At 38.2% G+C, this 20,510-nt stretch overlaps 2 protein-coding genes across 10 annotated transcripts; both read right to left on the bottom strand.

Moving 5' to 3' along the window:
* Nucleotides 1-11,795: 11,795 nt before the first annotated feature.
* On the bottom strand, nt 11,796-14,827 carry LOC122012615 (probable protein NAP1). 9 transcript variants are annotated; one of them, XR_006120281.1, is made up of 6 exons: nt 14,580-14,827; nt 14,403-14,511; nt 13,805-13,872; nt 12,887-12,931; nt 12,674-12,816; nt 11,817-12,007 (listed from the first exon to the last, which is right to left on the bottom strand). XR_006120281.1 is itself a non-coding variant. In XM_042569219.1 (6 exons), the coding sequence occupies exons 3-6, from the start codon at nt 13,883-13,885 to the stop codon at nt 11,992-11,994; spliced, it is 285 nt and encodes a 94-aa protein (XP_042425153.1). In that variant the 5' UTR covers nt 13,886-13,897; nt 14,403-14,511; nt 14,580-14,827; the 3' UTR covers nt 11,818-11,991. The 9 variants fall into 9 exon arrangements, 7 of the variants coding, with proteins under 7 accessions (XP_042425149.1, XP_042425152.1, XP_042425148.1 ...); XM_042569219.1 differs by having other exon boundaries at nt 11,818-12,007; nt 13,805-13,897; XM_042569215.1 differs by having other exon boundaries at nt 11,796-12,007; nt 12,674-12,797; nt 12,883-12,931; nt 13,805-13,897; nt 14,403-14,827.
* Nucleotides 14,828-17,971: 3,144 nt separating this feature from the next.
* On the bottom strand, nt 17,972-19,149 carry LOC122011693 (transcription factor LAF1-like). The gene is made up of 3 exons (XM_042568060.1): nt 19,004-19,149; nt 18,751-18,880; nt 17,972-18,625 (listed from the first exon to the last, which is right to left on the bottom strand). Exons 1-3 carry the CDS (start codon nt 19,143-19,145, stop codon nt 18,094-18,096), a joined length of 804 nt encoding a protein of 267 aa, XP_042423994.1. The 5' UTR covers nt 19,146-19,149; the 3' UTR covers nt 17,972-18,093.
* Nucleotides 19,150-20,510: the final 1,361 nt, after the last annotated feature.

Consider the following 20,510-nt stretch of genomic DNA (forward strand, 5'->3'; position numbering starts at 1 on the left):
ATTTTGACTTGACCTTTTGCCACCTCATTGATGAGTTGGCATTAGGTGGACCAATAATGATGTTCCACATCATCATGGGTGCCACCTCATGGAAGTGACAAAGCCACTCTCTTAATGGTTTCATATTAATTGCAATTAATGCAATTAATGTGATTTTATGGTTTCATATTAATTGCAATTAATGCAATTAATGTGAATTTTGAAAAAGTGGCCGGCCACTTGGTTTTTGGGTGAAGAAATTCATTTTTTCATTCACTTATGTGCATCTTCCTCCTTCTCCCTCTCAAGCTCTCCCTCTCCCTCTCCTCCCTTGGCCGAACCACATAGGTGCTAGCACACCTTGGTTTTTGGTCATCTCCATCTAGTGTGTCCGTGTGGATACTTCTAGAGGACCGGCGCTTGACGCATCATTTGGACGAGCGGGAACGCGAAGGGCATCGCATCAAAGGTATAAATGGTTTATCCTTATGTAGATCTACTGTAGATTAAAGTTTTCAAACTCGTACTCGTATTTTCGTTCGGTTTTACCTTGCACGAGATCCGTGGCTTGGGCGATTCGGGGTTTCCGCGACGCGAAAAGCGGTTTTCGCGGCCCGAAAAACCCAACAGTGGTATCAGAGCCACGTGCAAGGCTTGTACGAGTTTGTTTTTATTTTTATGAAAAATAAAACCTTCTGTGATTTTCTGTAAAAATTAGTTTTTTATGATTTTATGGGTAATTTTTCCGTAGAAGCGAAGCACAAGTGTCTCGGCACTTGTAGGCTTCGGCTACCGGAAAGATCTTTCAAAACTGGCTTCGTTTTGCCCCAAATCCATTTGGGACAGCGGGCTTGGGTGCCATTAGATCGCAAAGGAGCAACTCATGATGGTTATATCGTGGGTAGGGGAACTTCCCCTAACCCCGCAAGGGGATTTGCTCCGCGATCGCACCCGAAATCGCTAAAAACGAACCCGCCGGGAAGATTTTTCCGAAACGGCAATGTCTCGACCCAAATCGTTTTGGGACAGCGGGTTTAGGCGCTGTTGGATCGCAAAGGAACCCTCGCGATGGTTAGATCACGGGTAGGGGCGATGCCCCTGGGCCCCACAAGGGGATCCGTTCCGCGATTGCGCCCGAAACCGCTAAACGGGACCACCGGGAAATTTTACTCGTAAAATTGTAAAAAAAATTAATTTTAAAATTATAGAAAATTGTGAAAAATATATAATTTTGAATTATATATATTAATTTGTGATAGTCATGGCCCAAAGCCCAATATAATTGGTTGTGTTGTAATTCATAATACGGCCTGCGTGTCGTGATGTGTTTTCGCGTGTTGTATTTATTTTATTATTCGCGACCTGCGCGTCGTGCCTCGTCTTTTATTCTTGTTGTAAATTCGATTTAGACTCGAATGTAACTCGAGTTTCAAATTGTAATGTACAAATTGGAGCGGTGGAGGGTCCACACGAGACGGAGTTCCGAGGCGGGCACGAGCAACACAAGGTGGTCAAAGGGAGGAGCTTGGAGAAGCTGTTGACCCTAGGTTGACCATTCGATCTTCTCATTGGCTTGAGAAGATCGTAGTAGGACCAAGACTAAATCACAAATAGATTAATTAATTAATTATTATGTATCTGATGCATGTTTAATAGTTAATTAATTAATTAGTGCCTTAACGATTAGATTAGATCTAAGTCGTGCACATGATGCACCCTTGCGATTAGATTAGATCTAAGTCGTGCACAAGATGCATCCTTCTCGATTAGATTAGATCTAGATCGAACCAACTCTAAATGCCTAACCGTACCGTGATACCTATCACTACCTCGATCACATGTATTGTTGAATCTGCCAAAGCAGAGCAATACATATTATCTTGGTAGGGTACGGAGGGACAATCTTGGTCCCGCCTATCAACGCATGGGTGAATACAAACTCAATTAGATTGAGTATTCCTAGTTACTCGGTTGGATCGAGTCAACTATAGGCATTATTCCAACGGTTTGAAAAGATAGGTCAAAATCACATCTATATTAACTCTCAGGCGTATTAGCCAAAGCTAACTCGAGTTTTAATATAAATGCGGATATTGATTCTATAAACAAGAGTTGCATAGAGATGTAATTGGTAATCGTTACCTACCGATCATACTAAGCCTTGGGCGTATTAGCCAAAGCTAACTCAAGGGTTAGTATGATGTGGATCTTGTTCCACAAGAATTATAGAAGTCAGTGGGAGCATCATTTAATTAAAGGCCTAATTAAATGATTTTAAAGAATATGATATTTATTTCTGCAAATTTTTGTTGTAGATAACCATGACGTCAACACGAACATTTTCTCTCTGCGATCCGCCCTTAAGAAGGACAAGCTCAACAGAGCAAATTTCCTGGACAGGAATCGAGAATAGTTCTCACCCAAGAACGAAAACTGTACGCTCGAGCAACCCATTCCCCCTCCCGCCACCGCCACACGAGCGCATCGAGATGCTTACAAGAAGCATCAAGATGACGATTAGATGTGTCTTGTCTTATGCTCGCAACCATGAACTTTGAGTTTCAGAAGCAACATGAGTTTATGAGCGCTTACGATATGGTTGAACATCTTTGTCACCTATATCAAGGACAAGCAAGGCACTGGAAGAGGAACTCCAAAGAATACCTGGAAGATCTTAAGAAGAAGAGAAATAATATTTCTACTTCAGGTATACATGTTATAGAAGTCAACCTCTCTATTTCTTCATCGTGGGTATTAGATACCGGATGTTCTTCGCACATTTGTACTAATGTACAAACGCTGAGAAATAGCAGGGCATTGACGAAGGGTGAAATAGACCTACGAGTAGGCAATGGAGCACGAGGTGCTGCTATTGCTGTAGGAACTTATCATCTATCTCTTCCCTCTGGGCTTGTACTAAAATTAGATGATTGTTGTTATGTGCCTGCCTTGACTAAGAACATAATATCAGTTTCTTGTTTGGACAAGAGAGGATACTCGTTTAAAATAAAGAACAAATGTTGTTCTGTCTTTTTAAACGATATGTTCTATTGTAGTGCACCTCTGATAAACGGACTCTACATTCTAGACCTAGAGAGCCCTGTCTATAACATAAATACCAAGAGGATCAAGTCGAATGACTTGAACCAAACTTACCTCTGGCACTGTCGCTTAGGTCATATAAATGACAAGCGCTTATCCCAGCTCCATAAGGATGGTTTGCTGGACTCATTTGATTTTGAATCATATGAGATATGCGAGTCATGCCTACGAGGCAAGATGACCAAGACTCCCTTTAGTGGGCACGGCGAGAGAGCGACTGATTTGTTAGGACTCATACATAGTGATGTATGTGGCCCTTTCAATGTCGTTGCTAAAGGCGGTTATAGATACTTCATCACATTTACTGATGACTTCAGTAGATACGGTTATGTGTACCTGATGACACATAAATCTGAATCCTTTGAAAAGTTCAAAGAATTCAAGAATGAAGTACAGAACCAGCTTGGCAAGAGTATTAAAATACTTCGATCCGATCGAGGTGGAGAATACTTAAGCCATGAGTTTCGTGACTATTTAGCTGAGTGTAGAATTCTATCCCAACTCACTCCTCCTGGAACACCACAGAGGAATGGTGTATCCGAAAGGAGGAATCGTACCCTATTAGATATGGTACGATCTATGATGAGTCACACAGATCTTCCGACATATCTATGGGGATATGCTCTAGACACGGCAGCTTTCATACTCAACCGAGTTCCATCAAAGGCCGTGATAAAGACACCATATAGGATATAGACTGGGAGAGATGCCCAGGTGTCTTTCATGAGGATTTGGGGTTGTGAGGCTTACGTTAGACGTCAAGTCTCAGATAAGTTAGGACCCAAATCCGACAAGTGCTATTTCATCGGATATCCCAAGGAAACTAAGGGATATTACTTCTACATTCCCAGTCAGCACAAAGTAGTTGTGGCAAAGACTGGAGTCTTTCTAGAAAGGGATTTTGTTTCTAGAAAGACTAGTGGGAGCACGCTCGATCTTGAAGAAGTTCAAGATGCGAACAATAGCACTGATGCCTCGATGGAAATTGAACTGGAACCACAAAGTGTTGTGGATGATGTTGTTCCACAAGGAGTTGAGGAACAACAACCAGTTCAAGTAGACATACCTCTTCGCAGGTCTGATAGGGTACGTCGTCAGCCTGAGAGATACTCATTTCTCTTGTCTGACCATGATGACATTGTGCTCATAGAGGATGAGCCTACCACCTATCAAGAAGCTGTGATGAGACCAAATTCCGAGAAATGGCTAGAAGCCATGAGATCCGAGATGGAATCCATGTACACCAACCAAGTATGGACTTTGGTTGATCCACCTAAAGGGGTAAAACCCATTGGGTGCAAGTGGGTCTTTAAGAGAAAGACTGACATGGATGGACTTATCTATAAGGGTCGCTTGGTAGCTAAAGGTTTCAAGCAGATTCATGGTATTGACTATGATGAAACTTTTTCTCCAGTGGCGATGTTTAAGTCCATTCGGATCATGCTTGCTATTGCTGCCTACCATGACTATGAGATATGGCAGATGGATGTCAAAACCGCGTTTCTGAATGGAAACCTACTCGAGGATGTGTACATGACACAACCTGAGGGTTTTGTAGATCCACAGCATACTAGTAGAGTATGCAAGCTGCATAGGTCCATATATGGACTAAAGCAAGCTTCTCGGAGCTGGAATCTTCGATTCGATGATGCGATCAAACAGTTTGGTTTCATCAAGAACGAAGATGAGCCTTGTGTCTACAAGAAGGTTGTAGGGGACATAGTTGTCTTCCTCATATTGTATGTGGATGACATACTACTCATTGGGAAGGACATCCCTATGCTTCAGTCTGTCAAGACCTGGCTAGGGAGTTGCTTCTCAATGAAGGACTTAGGTGAGGCATCCCGCATTCTAGGGATACAGATCTATAGAGATAGATCTAAGAGATTGCTTGGCCTAAGTCGAGTACATACATTGACAAGGTACTCCTTCGGTTTGCCATGCGTAACTCCAAGAAGGGATTTCTACCGATGTCACATGGCGTGAGTCTTCAAGACTCAAGGTCCCTCTTCTAGAGAGAGAGAGACCGCATGGATCAGATCCCTTATGCTTCACCATAGGATCGATCATGTACGCCATGTTATGTACTCGACCGATGTCTCGTATGCTTTGAGCATGACGAGCAGATACCAATCGGATCCGTGAAAGTCATCGATACGGTCAAGAATATTCTTAAGTACTTACGAAGGACTAAAGAATATTTCTTGATATATGGAGGCAATGATGAGCTAACCGTAAAGGGTTACAGTGATGCGCTTCCAAACCGATCGTGATGATTACCGATCGCAGTCGTGGTTCGTGTTTTGCTTAAATGGTGGTGCTGTGAGTCGAAGAGTTCAAGGTGACATGAGTGATTCTACAACAGAGGTGAGTATATTGCCGCATCGAGGCAAAGAAGGAGGCGCTTGGATCCGCAAGTTCATCATCGAACTTGGGGTGGTTCCTAGCATCGCCGACCAGTTGAGCTCTATTGTGACAACAATGGAGCTATAACAGAAGCGAACGCTCACACCAGCGGACCAAGCATATACTACGGCGCTTCCATCTCATTCGAGAGATTATCGATAGAGGAGATGTGAAGATTTGCAGAGTACCTACAGAGGCTAACGTCGCAGATCCCTTGACCAAGGCTTTGGCACAGAGAAAGCATGATGGTCACACTAGGTCTTTAGGCCTTAGAGCCTATACTGATTGGCACTAGTGCTAGTGAGAGATTGTTAGTTAGAGCCCTAGAGCCAATCATTTGATGATTGTATGGACTCATGTATATCATATTCTTGTATATTAATAAAGGCATTGGTTTTTTGGTTATTATGCTTATTTGTATTAGTGTCAGATAAAATAAGTATAGTAACGTCCTTGAGTAGAACGTTCATACCTATATCAATCGATTAGTTGAATCGATAGTGAGATGATATAGGGAACACTACTCTAAAACATTCCTAGTCGAGTATTAGCATTCAGGGACAATGTTAATACAATAAGACTAGCATGTAGGTCAGCTCGATGACTTGATCTCACAAGTCATGGATATAGAGATATCAAGCTGACACATGGGTATGCATTAGAGAATGTATACTGAATGACCCGCCATGAGAAAGTATCATGGATAGTTATATGAGTGTCATATACTTTCTCATGTGGCTATTAGTATGACTATTAGTCCTTTGACCTGAAGTCACCATGGATCCCTACATAAGGAGTTATGTACTTTAGTTTCGTCAAACGTCACCCGTAACAGGGTGGACTATAAAGGCGATTACTGGGTATGTAACAAATTATGCAGAGGGATGTGAGTGATGTAGATGGAATCTATCCCTCCCATATGACGGGAGCGACATCAATATTCTTGATAGAGTTAGACCACAAAGTGCATGGCCATGCCCAAATGAGTCAACATGAGATGTTGAGCTTATTTGATCGAGTGAGTCTACTTGGAGTTCAAGATTTAGATTGATTAGAGGATGACACGGTCTATGCCTCATATTGATTAATCTAGATGTCTAGGATAGAAGGACACTTGTCATTATTTTGTGAGTAGTCACAATTGGTAGTCACAAGGTGATGTCGGATCTCGACATTCTTGTAACTTGGGTAGTAATGATGTGTTGCTAGATACCGCTCATTACTTATGCTCCTAAATGGGTTTAGGGCATTGCCAACGTTACAAGAACCTATAGGGTCACACACTTAGGACAATTAGGTGGAGATTAGGTTCATATGATGAACCAAGAGGATTAGATTCATTTGATGAATCAAATTGGATTAAGAGTAATCCTAATTGGGCTAACTTGAGTTCGACTCAAGTTGATTCATGTGTTAAATGAGTCTAATTTAGATTTTGACTCATTGAATCAATTTAATTTAATGAATTAGATTCATTATATTAAGTTGGCTCGAATCAAATGGTTGGATTAGATCCACCATGGTAGAGATTGAGTCAAGTTTGACTTGACTTGAGAAGGAAGACCAAAGGTCAATTTTGACTTGACCTTTTGCCACCTCATTGGTGAGTTGGCATTAGGTGGACCAATAATGATGTTCCACATCATCATGGGTGCCACCTCATGGAAGTGACAAAGCCACTCTCTTAATGGTTTCATATTAATTGCAATTAATGCAATTAATGTGATTTTATGGTTTCATATTAATTGCAATTAATGCAATTAATGTGAATTTTGAAAAGTGGCCGGCCACTTTGTTTTGGGTGAAGAAATTCATTTTTCATTCACTTGTGTGCATCTTCCTCCTTCTCCCTCTCAAGCTCTCCCTCTCCCTCTCCTCCCTTGGCCGAACCACATAGGTGCTAGCACACCTTGGTTTTTGGTCATCTCCATCTAGTGTGTCCGTGTGGATACTTCTAGAGGACCGGCGCTTGACGGTCTTGAGATCCGGCATCATTTGGACGAGCGGGAACGCGAAGGGCATCGCATCAAAGGTATAAATGGTTTATCCTTATGTAGATCTACTGTAGATTAAAGTTTTCAAACTCGTACTCGTATTTTCGTTCGGTTTTACCTTGCACGAGATCCGTGGCTTGGGCGATTCGGGGTTTCCGCGACGCGAAAAGCGGTTTTCGCGGCTCGAAAAACCCAACAATACTGTCCCCGACTCTGTGTGGTCTTCGATTCCAGACCACCCCTGACTCCGTGTGGTCTTCGTTTCTAGCCCACCCCCTGATGGTCCCTTCACGGCCAATTAGAGGAGAGTGAATAGCCCTGCAAGTAAAATTAGAACTTTCTTTTGCTACTTGAGCTTTAGCAAAGACACACTATTAGATCAATTAAAAATAATAAACATAAATTAAAAGACAAGATATAATTTAGTTGATTTGCAACCAAGGAGGTTGCTAATCCAAGACGATGTAAAGCTCCACTAAAGATCTCCTTTTGATGAAGGCAGAGTAGCCTCTTATAACGATGAAAGTGCAGACTTTAAAATGCAACTAGAATTCGAGTATAAAGTGTGTCGTTTATGAGTGTTGTGTTGAATGAAGAGGACCGGGGCTCTATTTATAGCTCACTGGTCGAAATATAGCCATTGATGATGTGGCAGGTTCCAAGCGCTAGGAACGGGTTTGGTGCCTCCACTATGGTGCCTTATCTGCTCCGCAACGACTCTACAACGACTTCGTGATAAGTCTCTTATCCATGCTCTAGCGCTTGGACAGGTCCGAATGCCAGGAATGTTGTTGACGTGGACTAAAATTCTATCCCCACTGCAATGTCTCCGAAAGGGTGCCTCTATTGGCCCAAATTGGTCCGAGCGCCAGGACTCTGGGCGCCATACCCATCCCTTATATGGCTCCATACGTAAGGTAGCTCTTTTTATAAATCCAGTTAGAATTCCAAATCTAAGGTTCACTTTTCCTACACATTATTATACTAATGATTGGTTTGAGGTACCGATTGAACCTTTCAGAATACAGCTCCATCTCCCTGGGCATCCCATTATATAGCCTAACGGATAAAAAGCCAATCGGGCCTAAGCTTAATGTGAGGATAGGCATAAAAAGAGTCGCCCTTATCGGTTGGCCGAGACATACCCAGCAGACAACATGATCAAAGAATCTTAACAACCCGACAGAACAACAACCATATGTCAGAGAATATTTTTCTTGAACCTTCTTTGAGAATTATCATGTTTCTCATTAATAACATTTGAGACAGCATATTCCTTTAACTACCTCATCAATAACATCAACTATGAGCAACAAAGGAGGTACACAATATAGGTAATGGAAGATTCCTCGAATAATTATTACACAGGTTGTACACTTTCCAATACTCGACAACTTCTGACATTCTTCGTCACCTTATGATTACGGAGGTTTTGAGAGATAGTTTATAAAAGTGGATCATCTCCGTTGGCAAGGTACGATTTACAACACCTGAGGTTTACTCTCGCGCACATGTTCTCTACTATTCTTCATTTACCCATCCGAAATTCGCACTAACTTGAGCGTCGGAGGACCTTCACCATGGACCGCCTCCCTAGTTTCTAGGATTGACATCCTGTTTGCTCGTTCTAGTATGCGTAGGATCGAAAAAAAACCTCTCTTCGGAATAAAGAGTTCTCTCTCAATTAACAACTAAGCCACCATTGTTAACGTACCATCTATTCATTTTTCAAGTATGATATTTTATCTACCCCAGAATAAATTTAAAGTTTAGGACAATCATTAACTTACCTACCGGTTTAAATGAGAAGACTAATGAAGCATTAAATGTCACACCATTTGCATGTTCACAACAAGCATATATAAATACCCAGGGCAAGGTTGAGTTGGTTAGTACGGAACAGAGTTACTATCATATAAGATAAAGATTCGAATCTCGATAAAGTCGAGAAAAAAAAACCCTCCTCCGTATTGGTCAACTGCAACTTCCCGATTTACCTCCTCACAAATGGTCACGGAGACTGTATAGGGCCACTGGAGTGGCGAATTCCACCTTTTGCTACCTCAATTAACAAACATACATAAGCAATCAAAACTTGTAACAAAAATCAGTGTGCATTGTTTTGAAAATATAATTGTTCAAGGCTAGTAATGTTTCAAGTTAACTGTCAATATAAATAGTGTCTGTCACATTTCAAATTATATATATTTAAATATAAAATTTATTCTCAAACTTACCGGTTCATTTAATTCCATTTTAATCGTGCTATCAAATTATTGAGTTGCATATGGAAGCAACCCCCCATTTTGATCATGAAAATGAGACGACATGGACTGTCAATCATTTTTCCAAAATAAAAAAGAAACATGTTTTGTTCTCCCTTTGTCTAACTTGAAGGTCACCTCATATCACATTCTGCTTTGAACCTAACGGATATGGCCTAACGGATAAAAAGCCAATTGAACCTAAGCTTAATGTAAGGATAGGCATAAAAAGACTCGGCATTATCGGCTGGCCGAGACATATCCAGTAGACAACATGATCAAAGCATCCTAACAACCTGGCAGAACAATAATCATATGTTAGAAAATATTTTTCTTGAACCTTCTTTGAGAATTATCATGTTTCTCATCAGTCGACTGCTTATAACAACATTTTCCTTTAACTGCCTCATCAATAACATCAGCTATGAACAACAAAGGAGATACACAATATGGGTAATGGGAGATTCTTCGGATAATTATTGCACAGGTTGTACACTTTCCAATACTTGACAACTTCTGGCATTATTCGTCACCTCATGATTACGGAGGTTTTGAGAGGTAATATATAAAAGGAGTCCTCTCCGTTGGCAAGGTACGGTTTTCAACACCTGAGGCTAACTCTCGTGCGCATGTTCTCTACTATTCTTCATTTGCCCGTCCGAAATTTGTACTAACTTGAGCGTCGGAGGGCCTTCGCCAGGGACCCCCTCCCTGGTTTCTAGGACTAACATCCTATTTGTTGTATGTGCAGGATCAAAAGGAAACTTCTCCTCGGAGTAAAGAGTTCTCTCTCAATTAACAACTAAGCCACCATTATTAACATACCATCTATTCAGTTTTCAAGTATGATATTTTATCTGTCTCAGAATAAATTTAAAGTTTAGGACAATGATTAACTCACCTACCGGTTGAAACGAGAAGACTAATGAAGCATTAAATGTCACACCATATGCATGTTCACAACAAGCATATATAAGCACCTCAGGGTAAGGTTGAGTTGGTTAGTACGGAGCAGAATTACTATCATAGGACAATGATTCGAATCTCGGTAAAGTCGAGGAAAAAAAGTCCTCCTCCGTACTGGCCAACTACAACTTTTCGATTTACCTCCTTACAAATGGTCATGGAGCCGACCATATAGGGCTATTGGGATGGCGGATTCCACCTTTTGCTACCACAACAAGCATATATAAGCAATCAAAACTTGTAACAAAAATCAGTGTGTATTGTTTTGAAAATATAATTCTTTCAAGGCTAGTAATGTTTCAAGTTAACTATCAATATATATATATAGTGTCTGTCACATTTCTAATTATATATATTTAAATATAAAATTTATTCTCAAACTTATCGGTTCGTTTAATTTCATTTTAATCGTGCTATCAAATTATTGAGTTGCATATGGAAGCAATCCCCCATTTTGATCATGAAAATGAGACATCAACATGGACTGTCAAGCATTTTTTCCAAAATCAAACTTCCTCTATGAATGATTCACTATGTGAAAATTCACAATAGACTTCGGATATTATCCGAAGTAATAGGTAGTTAATTATCGAAGTAGACGCACGTGAAGTAAAAAGGTAAATTTTTTACTTCACCTCACGTTACCGAAGTCTATCACCAGTTCAAAACCGGTTCAAAATTGAACCGTTTTCGAAATAAAAAAGCTTTATTACTTCATCAAGACCAGTACAAATACCAAAGTAATTGATGATATATTACTTTATAGGTTACGTTGTTTGATGAAGTAAAATATGTATACGACTTCATATTTTTTTGAATTTTGGTGCAGTAAATATTTTATTTTACTTCTATATAATTTGACTTAGTCGAATTATATATTTTGAATTACTTCATCGTAGTATAGAAGTAATAGAGCATATTTTACTACAACAAATAAATTCAAATGTAGCGAAGTAATTTATACGAACTACTTCCCAAATTTGATCAGTAATGAAGTAAATAGTTTCTTTAACTACGTCACTATTTAAATTTATTGTAGTCTTTTGTGTTGTATTACTCCATCATTTATTTATACCGTCGAAGTAATTGACAATATTTTACTACAATACAATTTTAATTGACCAAAAGAGTATATGATAATATGTTACTCCAACACAATATTTTTCACAATCAAAATTGAATAAATATATCATAAATATATATCAAATACAATCCAAAAATTTATATAGAAGATACACAACTCATAGGCACCCACATAGGAGTAGACAAATTCGCTCCATTCACTTCTTCATGTGCCTGCAAAATTTTTTACAGAAAAATAAAAATCACATATCAAACTATAGAGCAATGACAAGAGTAGCATTTATGTTCTTCAAAGTATAAAGACATGTCAACTTATCACCTGAAATTAAACACAAAATATAAAACAAAGCAAGAGAAACTTAAAAGAGCAAATTTCACTAGTCCTCCAAGTATGTTCAATATTATTTCAACCATAAAGGATAGATACCACTACATCTCACATACGAAATAGAAGAAAAAGAGTTACCCCAAGCAAAATTTCAAAGATAATGTAGATCACAAGATAACAATAACGTGTAGTTAACAAGAACCTATATATGTTTAATCCACTTGAAAATTTTCATTTATAAAAGAGAAAAATCCAATAGTACTCATCCAAGTATGTTTTCTATTGTTTTGACCAAAAAAGATAGAGACCACTTTATGGTATACGCCTCACAGAAGATAAAGAGTTACTCCAAGCAATACTTCTATGTTTAGTCCACTTGCGAAATTTAATTTTACTAGAGCTTAAACATTCAGAAATTTAGCCAAGGAAAAATTTTAAAGTAAGCAGACTCAAAATATTTGCATGCTAAGATCTTTTAAGTATCTAGAAAAGCGCAGGAATATAAGTTAAAATGTTAGTGTATATGAATGCAATTTATTTAAAGTACAAACCTTATCATCTTCTCAACTTGTTTTGCCACATTATATTCCAAATCTGCATACTTTTGTTTCGCTCGTCCAGATTTAACTAACTTTTCGAATTCCAAAATGCTTGGAAGAAGATAAAGCTGATAATCTTCATGTAATAGATCATACTGTATGAAATATGTTAAAATCTGCTTAAAAATTTTAACCCAAATATACTATAGTACAACGCTTACCTACCTCATCTCTAAACAAAGTTAGAACCAAGTGTTCCTTCAATACTACCTGAAACAAAAATGATGGTATTTGTTAAGAAAAGGGAAGAGAACATTTATTTTGAACTTGGATGAACTGATAAAAACTATAATGATAATAATTAAAGAAAAATAACTTCTCATTAAGGCAGGTAAGGTATATCAAAGTTCAACTTAAATAAGAAGGATTATGACACGCATATTACCTCATATAAGAATTTTCATGGAGAGGAATATTCAGAATAAGAAAAGATTTAATACCACATGATAAGCAAATAAGCAACAATAGATGCTCATAAGCGATGTCATGTGCAAGAAATTTTTTTATTTAACAAAGATATAATAATCCTCTTTTCCTTTTAGCCTCATGAAGCAAAGCATACAATCAAAATCTATATGCCCAAGATACGATAATTACATTAACAAATACCAAGATTACTTGCAGGTGAAACATGCACATCACCTATAATTTTTGTAGAATACTTCAGTGAACAAATTAGTTAATCAAGCCTGAAGGAAGATAAAACAAAGCCAACATTTGACAGAAAATGCCTTTTGAACAACAATCTTCATACATCTACATCTAGTTAAATTTAGACATGTTTTCCAAACCTATTCCATAGTCATTAAATTAAAGAATTCAACAACCGACATTACATATAGTATAGTAGCTTAGTAGGAGCATACATTTTTCAGTAAACTATTAAATAGCCTAGATATCTAGGAATTCATGAAGAAGTATTCTTGACCTAATTGCTTGTAAACTTGAACTAGTGGTGTTACGATAGATATAAAGTTAGCTATGGATAGTGGTCTTTTTTTTTTTCTCTATGACAAAGTTCTTTCATTGTAGCCTTGATGTTTAGGAAGGACCTTAGGCCTTTGGAGAGCCTACTCTTTGTACCTTAGCCATGTGAGCTTTCTTATTGGCTACGATTTGACCACTCGATGCACTTGTATTTGCAGAATCAGCTGTCAAAACCATTGACTTTTTAATCTAAAAGAAAAGAAATGTGATAAATAGCAAACTATGGTCAGAGCATGCATGCATCAAAAGAAAAGCATCAAAGCACTATAATTAAAACTATGGAAACGTAACAAAAGATAACATGTCTAACTTATGCCAGTCTCCATATTTACACCGGTACAAAAGATAAAATAGATAGAATACCTATTCTGGTCTATCCAATTAAAATGCATTTCATAAATACAAATATTGATAGAAAAAAGAACAAACATGTCCTGTTTCACTTAGATCAGCTTATAAGCACCAATGCAACTTCTATATGGTATATGATAAACCAAGACCAACAAAGCACAACTTGTTTAGTTGAACCCCAATCAGAAAATGTGCCTGCAAATATTTTTTTTATGTTTTTGCCACTATAATTCTAGTAAGCATATGAACTGGAATTGAGTGAGTGATTTGTGTGGTTGGTATAGTGAAAGGAACTATCGGATTTTGATAATATTCTTCAAAGATGATAAAACATTGGAATTACTTGATTATAACTGCAAAGTTTGGATTTTGAGTATATTTGTGGTCCAGATTGTTGGTTGATCGAGAAGAAGCAATAGCAGGATCGGTAGATCTTGAGAGAAGAGAGTTTGCTGTACAAAAACATGATCAGACAGAAAGTGGGCAGATTATTTAGGGGAGATGAAGGAGGCACTAAAACCTTTTATGTGGTTGTCGATAACCGAGATGAGGCCGAGGCGGCCGAGTGCCATAAAGAATCCTGAGTTGGGCACTTGGATGATGAAGTTTATGCCTGGGATAGGGGGCTCACGAGCTAGAGCAGCACCAAAGGTGTAGCGGGAGGCGTGGACTGGGTGATGCTCATGTATTGGTCGTCGACGGCAAGAACTTCGCCGAGGAAATAGAGGAGAACAAACCCTAGCACCCAACAAGTGAGTTCAACTCGTTAGCAAGGAATGGAAGAATTATAAACAAGTTCAATTTATGAAAAAAATATTTTAACCTTTCCAACTTAATACTTCAGTAATTATACATATCAATTGTATTTGATAACTTATTACTTCATTAAATAAATACTACAAAGTTAAATATTAAATAAAATTAGAAATGAACCCATATTTTTATATTTTTTAATCTATGAAGTATAAAATAGTATTTACTACATCAAATTTATTACTAAAGTTGATTATTATATATTACTTCATAATAAATAATTACTCAAGAACAGTAGCGAAGTATATCAATAAAATTCACATAGTGATTATAGGAAATTATTTAGTTTTGTGTGATCTTCCCCATCTAAAGGGGCACATTCCTAATTAATGGACTAAGTATCAAGTAATGGTATACACTTAGGCGCATTTAATAGTATCCTCCCCATTGGAGTCATTGCTATTATTTTGTGTAACCGAAGACAAACCAACTATTAATTTTATTTGTCATAAAATTAAGTTGACAAGATAATAAAATTAATGGGTAAAACCTCCTCTTACAAATGTTTGAATTATTATACGTCCACACTATCATGACATACTAAATTCACAGTGTTTTAAGGTGTTGGTGAATTTAAATTATATTGTTTGAGGGATCAATATTATTTTAAATTCTAAAGTTTTGACCAAATATCTTATTTTGTGATTCTCAGGATTTCAAAATGACTTTCAATCCTCTTGCTATTATTTTAAAAGAAAACAAACTTACTGGTCTCAATTATATTGATTGGAAACGAAACTTGGACATTGTCTTAACTGCTGAAGGGTACAAGTTTGTACTTTTTGAGGTCTGTCCTAACGTGTCTGATAGCAATTCTAGTGAAAATGAGATTGATAGGCATAGAAAATGGGTCAAGGCAGATGAGATGGCGCGGTGTTACATTTTGGCTTCTATGTCAAATGTGCTGCAACATCAGCATCAGGTCATGCCTACTGCCTATGACATGATGTACAATCTCAAAGAACTCTTCGGACACCAGAATCGGGCTGCCCGACAGGAGGCTATGAGAAACTTGATTACAACCACCATGACTGAGGGGACACCCGTGAGGGATCATATCCTTAAGATGATGGCTCATTTGAACGAAATACAAATTCTTGAAACCAAAATTGATGGGGAAACTCAGGTCGATATCATTCTCCAAACACTACCCAAGAGTTTTGAGCAGCTCCGCCTGAACTATAATATGAACAAAAGGACATATTCGTTGGCAGAACTTCTGACAGAACTCCAAGAAGCAGAAGGGTTATTTCGTCAAAGTTCTCAAATTCACATTGCTGAAAATGTTTCTGCTTCTAAGCCGAAAGACAGAAAGAAGAAGAAGAAACAAGTTGGTTCAACAAAGAAAGTGATTCGACCTTAAGGGACTGGACCGCAAGAAGGTGTGAAGAAGCCGAAGGGCAAGTGCTTCACATGCACGCAGTCTGGACATTGGAAGGTGGACTGTCCTCGCAGAAAGCAGAACAATAAAGGTATATCTCATTCATTAGTTGTTGAAACATGTTTAGCGGTGTTATATACCAGTACCTGGTAGATATGGGAGCCACTGATCATTTCTGTAATTCATTGCAAGGGTTCCAGGAAACTCGACGACTACATGAAGGGGAGATCACTGTCTACATAAACAATGCTACGAAAGTGGTAGCAGACAACAACCATATGTCAAAGAACAAATGGCCTTTCGTAAACAATAAAGGCATAAAAAGAGTCGCCTTTATCGGCTGGCCGAGACATACCCAGCAGACAACATGATCAAAGAATCTTAACAACCCGGCAGAATAACAACCATATGTCAGAGAATATTCTTCTTAAACCTTCTTTGAGAATTATCATGTTTCTCATCAGTCGACTACTTATGACAGCGTATTCCTTTAACTACCTCATCAATAACATCAACTATAAATAATAAAGGAGGTACACAATATAGGTAATGGAAGATTCCTCGGATAATTATTACACAGATTGTACATTTTCCAATACTCGACAACTTCTGACATTCTTCGTCACCTTATGATCACGAAGGTTTTGAGAGGTAGTTTATAAAATAGGGGTCTCTCCGTTGGCAAGGTGCGATTTGCAACACCTGAGGTTTACTCTCGTGCACATGTTCTCTACTATTCTTCATTTGCCCATCCGAAATTGGTACTAACTTGAGCGTCGGAGGGTCTTCGCCAGGAACCCCCTCCGTAGTTTATAGGATTGACGTCATGTTTGCTCGTTCTAGTATGCGCAGGATCAAAAGGAAACCTCTCTTCGAAATAAAGAGTTCTTTCTCAATTAACAACTAAGACACCATTGTTAACGTACCATCTATTCATTTTTCAAGTATGATATTTTATCTGTCCCAGAATAAATTTAAAGTTTAGGACAATCATTAACTTACCTACCGGTTGAAATGAGAAGTCTAATGAATTAGCATTAAATGTCACACCATCTGCATGTTCACAACAAGCATATATAAGTACTCCCGGATAAGATTGAGTTGGTTAGTACATAATAGAGTTGATATCATAGGACAAAGATTCAAATCTCGGTGAAGTTGAGAAAAAAAAGTCCTCCTTTGTACTGGTCAACTACAGTTTCCCGATTTATTTCCTCACAAATGGTCATGGGGCCGATCATGTAGGATCGCTGGGATGACGGATTCCACCTTTTACTATCACAATAAGCATATATAAGCAATCAAAACTTGTAACAAAAATCAGTGTGCATTGTTTTGAAAATATAATTGTTCAAGGCTAGTAATATTTCAAGTTAACTGTCAATATAAATAGTGTCTGTCACATTTCAAATTATATATATTTAAATATAAAATTTATTCTCAAACTTACCGGTTCGTTTAATTCCATTTTAATCGTGCTATCAAATTATTGAGTTGCATATGGAAGCAACCCCCATTTTGATCATGAAAATGAGACATCGACATGGACTGTCAATCATTTTTCCAAAATAAAAAAGAAACATGTTTTTTTCTCCCTTTGTCTAACTTGAAGGTCACCTCATATCATATTCTGCTTTGATAGTGATGGTGGCTAGAGATAAACTATTCCGAAATTTATTCTTTTGTTTCATTCGGTGTGGGCATCCATACCATCAAAGAGTCGTCATCTTGAAAACAATAATACAACTGCTGATTCTCGCACACGGTATAAGAATGTCTTATATAATTACAAACAAATTGACGTTTTCTTACAAACAAGTCTATATCTTTCGCCTGTAGACTAATAAAACAAATCATGATTTAGCTCAAAACCACTGTTTGCTTCACTAAATGAAGATAGATCATAGGGAATTGATTCCGCAGGTTCAAACTGCAACTGAAATTCTCCATACATGCTCAAGTCCTCCATGCCATGCACACCCGTGTTCGCACTCGCCATCTCAACATTCTCAGCCTGCCTAAGCTCGGGACTCGGGACATAAGTCGTCGTCCCACTACCATTCAGAACCCATGAGCTCTGGTCAGTACTGTAACCGAACATTGGCAACCAATCTGCAAATAGTACTTTCGGAAGAGGAGGTTGATCATTGCTGTTGTTTATGATGGATTCAGGACTCACTGAGTATGATACTTCTTGTGAAATTGAGGATTCTGAAAATGAGATTTGGCTATCGTTCTCTTCCGACAGTACTTGTTCAGGCTTTGAATGGCATTCATCAACCTTAGGGAGCTTCTTCTTGAGATAAGTGTTCCAGTGATTCTTCACTTCGTTGTCTGTTCTTCCTGGCAGATGCATCGCAATCTGAGACCACCTGTGGCGCCAGTTTCAAATTGCTTATGACTCTCACGAACAAAGCAAAGCAGAGCAAAACTAGATATATATAACAACAATAAATGTTTCGACAACAAAATCAATGATCTTTTTCAGAACCCTCACTTGTTGCCCCACATGGTGTGGAATTTCACAATAGTCGCCTCCTCCTCAGCAGCAAAAGCGCCGTGATTGAGCCCTGGCCTCAGGTAATTTATCCATCTCAACCTGCAGCTCTTTCCATTCCTTTGTAAACCTATAAAAAATAGTAGAATCATTTTGTTTTTTTTTCCTCGCCAAAAAGATTGATTAAAGCGAACTGTTGTAGTTTAATTACATGAAGTATATATAAACTCTAGTTAATTAATTAATTAATTACCAGCTTTGAGAGGGATTGAGCTCCAGCAACAATGGCCATGTTTGAGGATGTAATCCTTGAGCTTCTGGTCCTCATTAGGAGACCACAGGCCCTTCCTGCAGTTCACCTTTGTCTTCTCAGTCTCACACATCTTGCACACCATCACGAGCAATGAGTGGAAGGAAGAAGAGCTCGAATTTATAGGCACTTGGTCAACCGCTACGGCAGAGGTCTGGGATTTTATATATATTATAGGGTTGGTGACTGATCAATGTCTCACCAAAACCCTTATGGAATTGCAACCTCAATTATGATAATTTTAACAATGACTATGATTCATCATGTAAAACATGCATGCCGCAGAGCACGTATTAATAAATGTTTGTTGTTTAATCAAACCAAGTTCTTCAATTTATAGTTTAGTTTAATTTACTTGTTCATAAAATATAATTTCCCCCTTGAGCAACCACGCATGATTCCTACTGTTCATATTAACCTTAATTTCCTCCTTACGTCAGATTTAATTCTTGCCTTTTTGATTCCGAGATTAGGTGTTATAATTTAAAGTTCGGTCTTCTTCTAGTTTTTTTTTTCCGTGATTAGGTGTTATAATTTAAAGTTCGCGCGGTCTTATTCTAGCTTTTTTTTTTTTTCTTCTCTGTAATAGTGATGCTTGAACCAAAATACACTAATGGAGATTTTGGCACTATTTTTCATCTGTTTTTTTTCTAAATATAGACAGATAATTTTCCTTGTCATGCAGTTGGCAAATGAGATTATAGACGATTTAATTAGATATTATTTATGGTTTTGTTAGGCTTCTGTAATTAGAGCCTTAATAAATTAACTGTATAATAGTATGATATTATCCCTTTTAGATCTAGATTTTATTTTCATGGCTTTATTCTTAAGTTTTTCTTAAAAAATATCATGCCAATGGAAATATCCTATATTCTTTTAATCTCATGATCTTTTCCATATCTTCCTAATGTGGGACTTTCATTGAATCCCAACAATCCTCCCTTCAAACAAAGAATCACCATTACTCTCATGATATAGGCCTCCCTATGAGTATCCAGTCACTTTTGACTTGCTTCGAACCTTCCCGTGAGTATCTGATTACCCTAACCCGTCCGGATCTCTCCGCGAGCATTCAGTCACCCTGACCTACTCCGGACCTTTCATGCGAGCATCCGATCACCTTGACTCAGTCTGGGTCATCCTTGCGAGTATTCGGTCATCCGAATATGTTTCAGGCTTCCTCGTAAGCACCTGGTCACCCTGACCCGCTCCAGACTTCCCCGCGAGCATCCACTTCCGATAACTCTTGACTTACTCCAAACCTCCCTGCGAGCATCCGGTCACCCTGACCTAGTGTAGGCCTATCCTCAATTTCATTCAAGATCATCCCGCATTACATCTGGTATGGACCATAGATCTGATATCATTTGTTGTGCCCAAAAGATGTTCACATATCTCCAAAATTGTATGATATTATTCACTTTGAGCCTAGACCCTCGTGACTTTA

Source organism: Zingiber officinale, chromosome 8A (assembly GCF_018446385.1).
Source record: "Zingiber officinale cultivar Zhangliang chromosome 8A, Zo_v1.1, whole genome shotgun sequence".
In the NCBI taxonomy this organism is placed as follows: domain Eukaryota; kingdom Viridiplantae; phylum Streptophyta; class Magnoliopsida; order Zingiberales; family Zingiberaceae; genus Zingiber; species Zingiber officinale.

What these genes read in the sequence shown, in the direction of transcription:
- LOC122012615 (XM_042569214.1), bottom strand. Translation starts at nt 14,525, where the DNA reads ATGTTTTTGTACAGCAAACTCTCTTCTCTCAAGATCTACCGATCCTGC. An exon ending in AGAAAGCTCACATGGCTAAG is followed by an intron (nt 12,932 to 13,804) that starts GTACAAAGAGTA and finishes TTTTTGTTTCAG; the next exon opens with GTAGTATTGAAGGAACACTT. An exon ending in TAACTTTGTTTAGAGATGAG is followed by an intron (nt 12,817 to 12,886) that starts GTAGGTAAGCGT and finishes TATTTCATACAG; the next exon opens with TATGATCTATTACATGAAGA.
- LOC122011693 (XM_042568060.1), bottom strand. Translation starts at nt 19,145, where the DNA reads ATGGTGTGCAAGATGTGTGAGACTGAGAAGACAAAGGTGAACTGCAGG. An exon ending in CTCAATCCCTCTCAAAGCTG is followed by an intron (nt 18,881 to 19,003) that starts GTAATTAATTAA and finishes TATTTTTTATAG; the next exon opens with GTTTACAAAGGAATGGAAAG. An exon ending in CACACCATGTGGGGCAACAA is followed by an intron (nt 18,626 to 18,750) that starts GTGAGGGTTCTG and finishes CTGGCGCCACAG; the next exon opens with GTGGTCTCAGATTGCGATGC.